Source organism: Malaclemys terrapin, chromosome 12, assembly GCF_027887155.1.
Source record: "Malaclemys terrapin pileata isolate rMalTer1 chromosome 12, rMalTer1.hap1, whole genome shotgun sequence".
Taxonomy (NCBI): Eukaryota; Metazoa; Chordata; order Testudines; family Emydidae; genus Malaclemys; species Malaclemys terrapin.
The window spans coordinates 3823309-3835957 of NC_071516.1; the positions used below are offsets into that span (position 1 = coordinate 3823309).

The 12649-nt window shown below is 43.7% G+C and overlaps 1 protein-coding gene across 14 annotated transcripts in view; it reads left to right on the forward strand.

Annotated features, from left to right (window-relative positions):
• Positions 1-512: 512 nt before the first annotated feature.
• RTEL1 (regulator of telomere elongation helicase 1) overlaps positions 513-12649 on the forward strand; it is a 106271-nt gene continuing 94134 nt past the window's right edge. For 10 of the 14 annotated variants that reach the window (XR_008446750.1, XM_054045005.1, XM_054044997.1 and 7 more), the window contains exons 1-8: positions 513-585; positions 2598-2714; positions 5674-5860; positions 6254-6347; positions 7334-7415; positions 8773-8833; positions 10252-10327; positions 10982-11066. Coding sequence is in view for 13 of the 14 variants with exons in the window: in XM_054045005.1 (XP_053900980.1) it covers positions 2613-2714; positions 5674-5860; positions 6254-6347; positions 7334-7415; positions 8773-8833; positions 10252-10327; positions 10982-11066 (687 nt within the window). In the remaining variant the exon portion in view is untranslated. Of the gene's footprint in view, positions 586-679; positions 697-885; positions 974-1426; positions 1496-2597; positions 2715-3121; positions 3248-5673; positions 5861-6253; positions 6348-7333; positions 7416-8772; positions 8834-10251; positions 10328-10981; positions 11067-12649 lie in introns of those variants that run through there. The other 4 variants (XM_054044996.1, XM_054044995.1, XM_054044994.1 and 1 more) reach the window with 4 other exon arrangements.

Genomic DNA, 12649 nt, shown 5'->3' on the forward strand with positions numbered 1-12649 from the left:
CGCTATACCTGGAAGCGGGCCAGCAAGGATCCTGCACGGTCTGATACTCTTCACACGGCCACCCCTAAAACTCAGCTACCCGAGGCGGGCCAGGAGCAGCCACCCCGCCCCACGCAGGACCGCGCGTGGGAGACACAGGCTGGCCAAGGCCAACTTCGGTGGGGCCTCGGAGGTAAGGCTCGAAGCTGGGGCTGGTCAGGGAGCTGCCTGAGGGGAGCCAAACCGCCTTGGAAGGGGTCGGCTTCATTCACACGCTTGGCTCCTGTCCTGTCCCTGAGGCGAGCCAAGGACGCCCCCAAAATGGCGTCGCTCTACCAGGCCCCTGCTGGGCCTGGCCCTGGCCGCTCGCTTCCTTCCCTACGCGGGGTTTGCCTCTCCGCATCCCTCTCCTCATGACCCCTCAGTAAAGCGCCCCGCCCCGCGCGGCCTGTTCTCGCGAGAGCAGGACGGGCGGGACAGAAGCGGCGGAAGTGACGCACCGCATGACGGCGGAGGGCGGACCCCGGAAGTGCGTCACGACCTCGCCCCCCTGGCGGGCGGGCCCGTGAGCCCCAGGCGCGGGCCCTGCGAACGCCGGAGCGGGAGGTGAGGGAGGGACGGCGCGAACCATTTACTAATTGCTCCGGGCTTGGCCTCTTCCTTGGGGCTCCGGCTCCCCGCGTCATCCTAGCCCGGCCGCTCCGCCGCGTTTCCATGGTAACCGGCGGAGCAGCGCCCTCGGGCTCCCATCACAGCCCCCGGCCCCCATTAGGACCCCTCGGGGCCAGGCCGCCGCGGCTCTGCGCCTCTGGCGGGCTCCTGGGGGCGGGGGGGTGAAGGCCGCGTGTGCGGCCGCAGCCCTTCCTGGGCGGCTTCTCAGGCCCTGTCTAGACCGGGGACCCGCGCTCCTCCTTGGAACTGAAGTGCAGCGCCTCTGCGTGGCTCAGCTCCCGGGTGGCCCTTGCTGGTTTAACCTGAGCTGACTAGGAGTCAGGTGAAGGTTTCACCCTGGGGGGGGTGGACCCCTGAGGGTGTGCGGACTATGGCTGAGGGGGCTACCAAAGGCTGTCCTTACCGGTGGTTTTCAATCTGTGGGGGGGTGGATCCCAGGGGGTCCACAGACTACGTCTAAAATGTCCAAAGGGCACTGCACCTCCATTTGAACTTTTTTAGGGGTCTGCAAATGAAAAAAGGTTGAAAACCCCTGGTTTAGAGTGACTACACTATAGCGGCACAGCTACGGTGCTAGGGAGGCCACTTGTCTGATTTTATACAAGACCGTTCCCTTTTCAGGTGGTTGGCCCCCTATCCACTACTGGGACAAAACTAGACAGGGCTTTGTCGCTATCCGTTGGGGGAATGGCGTTTTGAACAGTACTTCGTCCCCACCGACCTGACCTTGTACGCATTCTGCTTCCAAGGTCAGATAGGTCCGGCTCGCAGGGCCAAGGTCGCACAGGCAGGCGCACTCGCGCTGTTCCTGGAAGTGCTGAAGTGTCCAGTATTCTGGGAACATGTGAGTGGCTACCCTGTACTGTGCTGTATCTATCCTGCTGCAGCACCATAGCATAGATACTTCCTACATCAATGGAAGGGTTTTTCCATCAATCTAGTTAATCCACCTCTCCCAGAGGCACTAAGTAGGTCTCTGGAAGAATTCTTCCCTCCATCTAGCTGTGTCTGTGGGGGAACTTAAGTCAACCTAATTACGTTGTACAGCGCATGACATTTTTCACAACCCTAAGCAAAGTAGCTAGGTTGATTTCATTTTTAGGTGTAGGCCAGGCCTAAAGAGGCTACCCTTAAAGTGACATAAGAGGGTCTGTGCAGATTTTTGCACTCATTTAAACCAACAGCTTTAATCAAATCAGTGCAACAGAAGTATGAAACTTGGGACAGTACTTGGTTGGGCAAGGCTGCTGGAAGCCTGTGCAATTTGAATGAGGGACACTTTAAAGAAAAAAAAAAGGAGGTTTAAAATGTTTGAGATGTAAATAGCCAAATTCTTCTAGAAACAGATCTTTGAAGTGAATAGACAGGAGGGACTCTCCCAAAGCAGGGAGACTTGACAGGACTGGGAGTATTTGAGGTGACCAAGTCATTTATACTCTCTGTGTTTAACATTAAACTACATGCACCTCTCCCATGCTTTAGATATACATAACTCTAAATTGGCAGTATTAATTTATTTGGTTTCCAATGATGGACTGCCCATTCTATTCCACTAAATGCCCCCTAACAAATATAAATAGAATAATAAATTTGGCGTATTCCGTGGCTGCATTAATGGTGTGATTCTACAAAGATTGAAGTTTGTGAATAACTTTACTCCTGTGAGCAGTTGCATTGCATGCATTGGACTACTTACAAGAGTGTGCTTAGATCTTTGCAGAATTGGGCCCTAAATCCTTGTGAACTTTGTAGCTGTTGTAAGTAGTAATTTGCTGGCAATATTGTTGCCTAAAAATGAAATGACAATACTGTCATCTACCATGTAAGTGTAATTTCAATGGATTTTAATGAGAAGTTGCCGTATGTACATATTTAGCATATATGCTTCTTGTTGTGTGCTGTAAATTATACATGATGAAGCATGCTCTTGGTTTCTGTGCTTTCAGTGTGTAAGATAAAGTATGCCCAAGATAACATTAAATGGCATCGCAGTGGACTTTCCTTTTCAACCATACAGATGTCAGGAGGAATACATGATTAAAGTGCTTGAGTGCCTCCAGAAGGTAAGCACTGGGAGAGGTTACAGTAAATTTCCAGCACTGGTCAGGCGGACTCCTTTGGGATCCATTCGTATTGGGGAATGGGTGGGAAGGGCAATTTAGGATTTGGAGTGTCAGTGTTTCCAAAATAATTCCTTCTACCTACAATGCAGATTTTACTGTGTCAACTGACAGGGTTTTACCTGTGATCAGGTTGAATTATAATCATGTTACAGAGTCTGCTCTTTATAGGGCTTTGGCCCAGGGTTCTGTTTTGTGTTTACAACACAATTTGATTCTGCCCACAAGCAGTACCAGGCCATGATATAACTCGGTATCTCAAGAGGGTGAAATTTATAATGTAGATATTTATTTTTTGGCGGGGGTGGGGAGGAAAGAGGTTCATAACTGTTAGGATGTCTCTGCCATAGGGGGCCAGGTCCGAGCCGAAGAGCAAGCCCTTTTATTTATTTAAAAAAAAAATAAAAAATCAGTTTGGTTGTTTTAAGTGAAACGAACATGAAAATGAATCGACTAGCGTCTCAGATGTTTTGAAGGTATTGTAACATTTAAAGGCTGTTTGTATAGCATGGCGGGTAAATGGTTTTTGTAATGTGAAAAAAATATTAAAATGGTTTTTAAGAAAGAGGCTGTGCAGTAACCTTTTCCCTGGTGATTTACTGTGGAATTTTAATTCTTGTCTTTATCAGAAATCGGAGTTTGTAGAAGCTAGAATGCAGTTAATGTAAAAGGTTATCTGTAGGGCCCTACCAATTTCATGGCCATGAAAAACATGTCGCAGACCGCGAAATAAGCCCTCTCCTGTGAAATTTGAACTCCCTGAAATCAGCCGGGCTGGGGAGGGACTGGACCTGCCCTTTCCCTGCACGGCTATTATGGGGAGAGATCAGACCCACCTCCACAGGCAGCACAGAAGTGAGGGTGATACACCCTCACTTCTGCGCTGCAGCAGCTCCAGAGCTGGACTCCAGTCTCCTGGCCCCCACGGCTCTTGCCCGGGCTCAAAGTGCCTGAGCTCTGGGGCTTCCGCTCCCTCTCCCCCATGGGTCCTGCACAGTGTGCTGCCTCTCTCCCCCTGCAGCTTCAACCTGGGATCAGGAATCTGGGTTGGGTGCTGTCACCCCCCACCCCCGCAGCTCCAGCTCCTGCCCTCATCCCCTGTGGCTTGGGACTGCTTCTCTGCCCTCCCCCCAAACTATGGGCCCATGCATTAATCCACCACTGGCTCTATCTGGGGTGCTCCCAGCAACACTGGGGAGATTGGACCTACCTCCACTTCTGGGAACCTTCTCTAGCTGCAGGAAACGGCAGCTGCTGCTTTCAGAGCTGGGGTCTGAAGGTAGCATGGAAGTGAGTATGGCAATCCTGTAACCCCCCCCTTCAAGAGCTTTAGAACCCCCCCCGATCCCCTTTTGGATCAGGACCCCCCCCCAGTTACAACACCTGAAATTTCAGATGTAAACATCTGAAATCATGAAATTGACCAATTTTAAGACCCCCCCCATGGCTGTGAAATTGACCAAAGTGAATTGTTAATTTGGTAGGGCCCTAGTTATCTGGTTTGCAAACTGCGAAAGGAGACTCTCACAATTTAAACTACTAATGAAAAAAATAGCTAGTTTTTCTCCTTTCTTGTCCATATACTCTCTGCTTTCCACTCACGGGACTTTATTTTTAATTGTACATATTTTTTAGCATGCAATTAAAAAAAAAACAATGCCAGAAATGTTATAGCGTTAAATCTTTTGGCAGAAATGTAGGTAGGTTTTTTCTTCCCTCTCTCCGAAACTTGGAAAAAGAAAACTAAATAAGTAGTCCTTATGTTCATGCAATCTGTCCTTAATTTAAAAAAATGATGGTGTACTTATGGTATTATCTACTTGGCATTTCTGCAATATAGTCTTAGTGAATGTCAAACAAATAAGGAAACACTTTCCAAAATACTGATTATTCTTTGCCTGGAGTGCCTAAAGTAGTTTTTCTGAGATTCATGTTCTTTGTTCCACCCTATCCAAGACCTGAGCTCTTTTGTGGAAGAAGAGAAGTTTTACTCTCCATGACACTTCAGAATTCAGCCTACCACAGCTGCAATGTTAGTTGCTCAGTAGACCCCCACTGATGTTGGAATGTAAAAGCAGATATCATTTTAAACTTGTTTTATGAATGGCCTTTCTTAATAGTGTTTAGACATAATTTGCCCTGGTCAATGCATAACCTAGGCATAAAAGTTTTAAAACAAATTGCATTCTGTAATGTCTGGTCTACAGACATAAGATATTTAAAAACAGGTCATGGGCACAGTTCTATTCCTGGTGTAAACCATCTATACTGCGTGATTCAATCTTGTGATGTGGAGTGTATGTTTAAACTACTAACTTGCTTAGCAAATCAGTCACCATCAACAGTTTCGTAATCCTTTCCAATTTTAGCCTAAGGCAGCAGCTTATAATTTCCTTTATTTTAACCTAAAATTTGTCATGTGTTAAGCAAAGTATGGAGAATTTCTGTGCTAATTAAAGGATAAAATAATCCGTGAATCTGTGTTTTAGGTTGAAATAGTGTTTTTTTGAAGAAGTGTTTTTTACCCACAAAGTGGATCTGAAGAAGTGTTTTTTTTTTTTTTCTTTTTTTACCCACGAAAGCTTATGCCCAAATAAATCTGTTAATCTTTAAAGTGCCATCGGACTCCTCGTTGTTTTTGTGGATACAGACTAACACAGCTACCCCTCTGATACTTGACTTGGGTAAAGGCTCTTACAGGTTGTACCTCTATGTGGCAGCTTTTACAGGTTTATAAGCATGTACATATGTGTTTCTAGTATATAGGTATATCATGCTACATAAATCTGTACAGTGATGTGATTATTCTTTTCCTGGGAAAATACTGTACTATAAGGTGATCAATGCTAGGCAAATTTCTGAGTTGTCCCCAAATTTTCCTCCCTTCTCCCCCAACATTAAGAAGGTGAATGGCATTTTGGAGAGTCCCACGGGTACAGGGAAGACCCTGTGCCTCCTCTGTACCACTCTGGCTTGGCAGGAGCATTTTAAAGATACCATCTCGGCACGGAAAATTGCACAGCGAATGAATGGAGTGGAACTCTTTCCTGACAGACCCATGTCGTCCTGGGGTGATGCTGAAATCCCAGGTAAATGTCCCAGCAAGCAGGCTTTGACTGTTATACTTGGTTGGGAACCTTGAAGGAATTATAGGGGATGATTAGTATTTCTTTTATCCTTGTCATGTACCTGTGAATGTCAGAATGGTATTATTTAGCAGCTAAAGCATTATTTCACACTTACCTTTTACTGATGTAAATCTAAAGATGTCTCACTTAACCTTTCTCCTTGCTACAGGGCAGACAAAATATCCACTTAGCTCATCTCCTGTAGGTGAATAGTTGGATTGTAAAATTCCTTGCTGTCTCCATAAGCCACACTGTTACCATAGCACCAGCTGGGGAAAGCAGGCTAATGATATCTTTAGCTCTTCCTTCTGTTTAGCGCTAATAATTTTTTTTCTTTTTTTCTCCCTTTGGCAGCTTATTACACTGATGTTCCTAAAATAATTTATGCCTCCAGAACCCATTCTCAGCTTACTCAGGTCATCAGTGAGTTAAAGAGTACTGTCTACAGGTAAATACACATTAAGAAAATGCTTTTCAGTCAGAGTAAAAGGGTAGAAACCCAGTCATTTCAGGGATTATTTGAATTGTGTTGGGATGACTACATATCTGATGATGTATCCCTTGGAATGCAATTCTCATAATGCAGATGGATGGAAACTGAACTTCTCTGACTCACTGTGTAGCTTTTCCCCATGCTGAGGATTGTGCTTCCCATTCTTCTTCCTTTTTTCGCTCCTATCCCAAAGTTTCCTGTATATAATCCCCTTTACTTCAAAAGTTCCTTTGAAAAAGTGTGGTTTTCCAGTCAAGCCTGTAAATTTTTTTGTGTATGAAAAGAAATGTGCTTCCTATTTTTCTTCAGGGAGAGATGGATTTTTCAGTTTATCTGGGTTAATAGAATATTTTGCTTGTATTCCTGCCAATGGTGCTGTTTCATGTAGCTCCATGGTTCTGTTTTTTGTAATTTTTCAGTTAGTAGTCATTTGCGTATCTGTATATCTTTTCAATTAACAAAGCTATTTTGAATGCTTGCCTTCAGCCACAACTTCTGCAGTAAATTATCATTAATCCAATCTCCCTGCTATCTCAAAAATAGATTCTGGTGTGAGTGGGTTCTTTTTTAGGTCTGTGGTAATTAGGTGTGGTATTATAACGGGATCTAGATTTTATGGGGGGTGCTTTTTGAGAGAGTTGACTAAAGCTGCTATTGATTACTCCCTGCCCCCATCAAAATAATTTCATTAATGCATATTTAAGATTGAGAATTTATTGCTGCTACAAAAAAAATTGTGATGTTATAGATGAGAAATGTAGCTGTTGAAAAGCCTTGAGATTCCCAAATTTCTGACACCCACTTTTATTCTTCGCAGCCAACTTTCACATTTGAAATACTTGACTCAAGCTAGCAACATGTGTTCAAAAGTCTGTTTTTTCTCTCTCTTGTCCCCTCCTCCTTTTTTTAATATCAGCTATTTATGTGTTTTGTTTAAATAGGCCAAAGATGTGTGTTTTGGGCTCCAGAGAGCAGCTTTGTATTAACCCTGAAGTTAAGAGACAGGAAAGTAACCACATGCAGGTAAGAACGCAACAGTGAAATTGTGCACAGCTCATATATGTAAGTGACCGTATCTTGGCTTTAAGGCATGTAACTGCTAATGCTGAAGTTCGTTACAATCCTTGGCGAAACTCAGAGGTATTAGTTGACCGTACAGTTGGAGTGCTATAGAAAGTTTGTGTTCTTGTCCTGCTCTGTTAGTGAAGAATTAAGTTCTGGGATTTACCTTTCCAAGAGGGGTTGTGATGGGTGAGAGCATGTGAATTAGTTTTCTGCATTCAACTTCCAGTCCTGCCACTTGCTTGCCAAGTGACCCAGGGCAAGTAGTTTAAAATGACACCAAAAATCATGCTCCTGATGGAAAATGTTTTACCTACTGTTGTTACATGTAATGTTAAGGACTACCATAGCTGAAAAAAGACTAATGGGGGAAAATAACCGAGTAGTCTGTCACTTTCCCCCTGTTTGTTTGGGTGTTTTACATACCAATGGGGAAGGGAAGAACACGGAGAGGAAAATCTGATTGTAAAACTGCAAACATTGGCCCAGGGATTTGTAGGCAGGTGTAGGCCCTGCAATGATATTTGATTCTTTCCCTGAAATTGACTAAATTTCAAATGGCTGGTGTCCCTTTTCTCTCTGCCTTAGTTTCCTTATTTTTAAATTGGGTTCAATACTACTTCCCTTACATGGCCTAATGTATGTAAGGCACTTAAGTCTTTATATGAAAGGTGCCATAGAAATTCAACATATTGGTGATGCTCAGAGGGTTTTTTCCCCTTTTTCTTTGGCAGGACAACTTGTTGTTATCCCCCTATTTGATTCTCATTGTTAATGATCTGGTATGCATTGCTTCTAGCTTGGTGCTCAAAGGGCATGCTGCATTTCTGCAGGCCCTCTTGGTAGCTGAATAAAGAGGCAGTATTAGATGGGTCTCAGAGGGAGGTTTGGCTTCTTCGGGCAGGTGGATGCCCCTGGGGAGGGGACCTATCTGTGGGAAGTATGGAGGCGTAATGATGGATGTACAAGAAAAATCCTAGGAGATGGAGAAATTTAGGAACAAATGGCAGCCTCATTATGAAGGAGCCCAGTGAAGCCACATGTTTCGTAGGCTGTGGATTATAACCTGATCTCCATTGTGCTTGGTTAAATTAAAATTTAAATAAAATAAATAAATAAATGGTTGGGGTAGATGCTGCACCGTGATCAAGATCTGCAGAAAATGTGAGAAGAAAAGGGATTGGTTTTTTAGAGAAACCTTTCCCCATTCCTTATTATGCTGAGCTGGTGTCACTGAATATGTTCATTTACCCTGCCCCTTCCTCCACAGCCTTGGGCCAGCTGTGCCTTTGTGCCTGAAATGTGCTTTGTCTTGCAGATCCACATGTGCCGAATGAAAGTGATGGCTCGTACTTGCCATTTCTATAACAATGTGGAGGGTAAGTTTGGCTGTGGAGGCAATGCCCTGGTTCTGGGCAGAGAGATACCTGGCAGGTGGATGGGGAAGTTGAAAAGGAATGAGAGAACCCATCGGCAACTGAATGTGTGCATGTACATTTACTTTTAATAGGTTTTTAAGCTAATGCTCAGGAAAGGTACAGGACTGATATCCCTGAAGACTGAAATCCTTTTAATTTGTCCACAAAACAGAGCAAGAGCAGCAGCAGTGCAAATTATCCATATAATCCCGGCAATAGGCTTCACCCCTGAACTGGTGAGGCCCTTCTAGGAGTGAGAGGGTATTTCTTTCTACATGCCCATTCCGCTCTTGGCCTCTTTGCTGTGGCTGCTAGTAATTGAGCTAAATGAGAAAGTGGGTTTTGGGATTTGAATCAGACCACAAATTAATATCATGTTAGTCACCAAACTACTGAACTGCAACTCAGCAGAGAACCAGCATGCTACATGTTACACAGTGTGAGGGAGCAGGGAGGAAGTAGCCAAGGTGTGGGATGACAGACCCCTTGTCTTCAACTGCAGATGGTTTGAAACATGGTTGCAGAACCCCTGTTCAATAAACTGTATCGTGCTTATCGTATCCTCTGAAGGATGATGGGCTGGGTTGACTGTGCTAGGGTTCAAACCTGTGGTTCTGTATATTTTAAGATGAAGCTTAGACCAGTAAACTGGCGTCCTGAATTTTTACTAATATGCACACACACAAACAGTTCTTCAGCACAAGACCAAGTTAAGGAAAGGATAGCAGTTCCTCTTGCCTGAGTGAATTATAAGGCATTCGGGTCATTGAATTTTGGGCTGCAGGAACTGAGCAAACCAGAAATTAGCTTAGGACTAAACCATTGAAAAAAATTATGGCACCAACATGTGTATTAGCTCACAAACTATCATCTACACATGTTGTGGCTTATTATGAAAAATGTAATTAAGAGTTAAATCAACAGGTGTTCACGTTTCTTGGAGCCTGTCCTGGAATTTGGAAGCTGCAGGGCCAGGTTTCATGGAAAAGGACCTGCTAGATTACATCTAGGCCATCCCAAGAGGTCCAGTGCAGGATTATTTCTTGCAATATGGACATTAGGGTAAAAATCAAACACTATTTATAAAACAGTTCTCCATGGAGTGAATGGAACAAAATACAAAATAATTGACTGAAATCTTCAAATGCTAATGTGTGTTTGACTGAAGCTTGTGCATCGAGGAGTAAATAACAGCTGGAGCCCTCGATGCTGGTGGAGCTACAGAGAATAACCTTAGGCCTTAGTTTCAATCCAAGGAATCAAGATAAGAGACTTTGATAGAATCCAATGAATGTGGGGCGAAGTACAATTCACACATGTGATTATGTTTATGTAATTATTTTCTTCGATTTCTGTAACTGTTCGTTTCTCCTTCACAGAGAAGAGTACAGAGAAGGAACTGACCAACTCCATCTTAGATATTGAAGACCTGGTTAAAAATGGAAACAAGCACAGGTAAAAGTTCCACACTGTCCTCCTTGTTCTGGGGCATGCATTTGTATGAACTTGACCCACCTATAAGTTCCAGATGAGCAGCAATGACAAGAGTCGAGTAGTGACGTGTGCAAAGAACTCTCAAGAAATCCATCTCTGCACTGAGACCTTAATGCCTCTTCCTAGAGCTGATGGTGGATTTGAGTCCTGATCTGCTGCAGAGACCAGATACTGATCAGTCAGGCATATCCGAGGAGGAACTGCTGATTATGCAGGTGCTATGGTGGTTTTATGAGGTGGATGAGTCCACAAAATCTCTTACCACTAGAGATTTCATGATCTAATCCAGCATTGAATCCTGGTCTTCAGGGGAGAAAGATTAGTGCATTGAACCACTAAGTCATCTCATTTTTCTCCTGTTTGGTATCTTGATCTGTGTTTTGCTGGACTGCACAGTTAGGTATTGAGTCTGGCATTCCTTTTTACTGAAGTATAAATAAGAAGGGCCCATATGGATAAAGCGAGGCGTCTGCCTTAAGATCTTATGTTCCAGTCATTAAAAAGCTGTTTAGAAACCTTTGAGAGCCTGAAACATAATAAATGAAGGCAGAGTGCACTTTAGTCTCTCTGTGGATATTATTTTATAGTTCATACTTTTTTTTTTTTTTTTAACAGAGTTTGTCCTTATTATCTATCTCGGAGCCTGAAGCAGCAAGCAGATATTATTTTTATGCCTTACAACTATTTACTAGATTCAAAGGTAACATTTTTATTTTTAAATTCAAATTTATTTTTTTATTGATCTTTTTTATCAGATTTTAGTGGATATGCCAAAAAGAATGTGCATAGCAAACAAACTTTTGAGATGGTACACTTCAAAACTAGCTAAAACACTGCACAGAGTACATGAGGCAAAACTTCATAACCTAATTAAAATCAAGAACCTTAAAGATGGTTCACTTGCACATCTTGCTCTTTGAATTTCCTTCTCCCCTACAATTAAGGAGCATGGGTTTTTTTGGTTTTAACAGGAGCTCAATATCATTCAGTCAGTGGAATTCACCCTGCAGGGCACAATTCCCTTATGTTGTTTGTGTTGGTCTTACAATAAACCACTGTCAGAGGACAGGATACTGGGCTTGATGGACCTTTGGTCTGACCCAGTATGGCCATTCTTATGTTCATAATGAAAACTAAATTATATCCTGACAGTCTTTTTGCCACTTGTGGCATGCCTTGAAATAAGTATCTTTTGAAGAGTTACCTCCATGATGGTAAAAGAGACCAATCTGTGCTATTTACATGCAGTATGAAAAGTGATGTTTGTTTACATTTAAATATTTAAAAAGACACCTGTGGAAGGCTTTAGGTGCCCTAACATTCAATTAATATTAGGACATATCCTCAGCAACGTTATACGATCTGGCAGTCATCTCAAAAACAGCTCCTTTCCACCCCTCTTTTGGCCCAGAACGCATACCTTCAGTCGTCTTCAAAAATCCTGTTGAATAGATGTCTTTTGCAGCATGACCAGAAGGTCACCAAACTTGGGCAATTTCAGATCAAGCTAGAAAGCAATTTCTAGAGTTCCAGGGCACTCACAGAGAATGTCCTGCCAGTTGTCTCCTCTCTTTATAATGTTGGGAATCCAGCTTGAGGTACCTCTGCTGACTGCAGTTGTTACAGTATGGAGCAAAAAGAGAGGCAGTCTTTCAGGTAGGCAGTTCCCAGGCCATTCCATCTTCAACTCAACTTAGAGATCAGTGGGCTGCCAATGCAGATCCCAGAGCGCTGATGTCTTGTGCTTCCTGCAAGATGCTCTGTTCAATAAGAAGTAACCAACAGATATTCTATGTAGTGCCTTCATAGAAATCCAGGGGTAGAAGGGACCTCAAGTGATCATCAGGTACAGCTCCCTGTGCTGAAGCAGGACTAAGGAAACCTAGACCATCCCTGAGAGGTGTTTGTCTAACCTGTTATTGAAAGCCTTCAGTGATGACAATAATGGAGATATCCCATCCCATCTCCTAGAACTGGAAGGGACCTTGAAAGGTCATCAAGTCCAGCCCCCTGCCTTCACTAGCAGGACCAAGTACTGATTTTGCCCCAGATTCCCAAGTGGCCCCCTCAAGGATTGAACTCACAACCCTGGGTTTAGCAGGCCAATGCTCAAACCACTGAGCTATCCCTCCCCCCCCACAACCTTCCTTGGTGTAACCTATTCCAGTGCATAACTATTCTTATAGTTAGAAAGTTTTTCCTAATATCTAACCTAAATCTCTGTTGCTGCAGATTAAGCCCATTATTTCTTGTCCTATCTTCAGTGGACACTGAGAACAATTT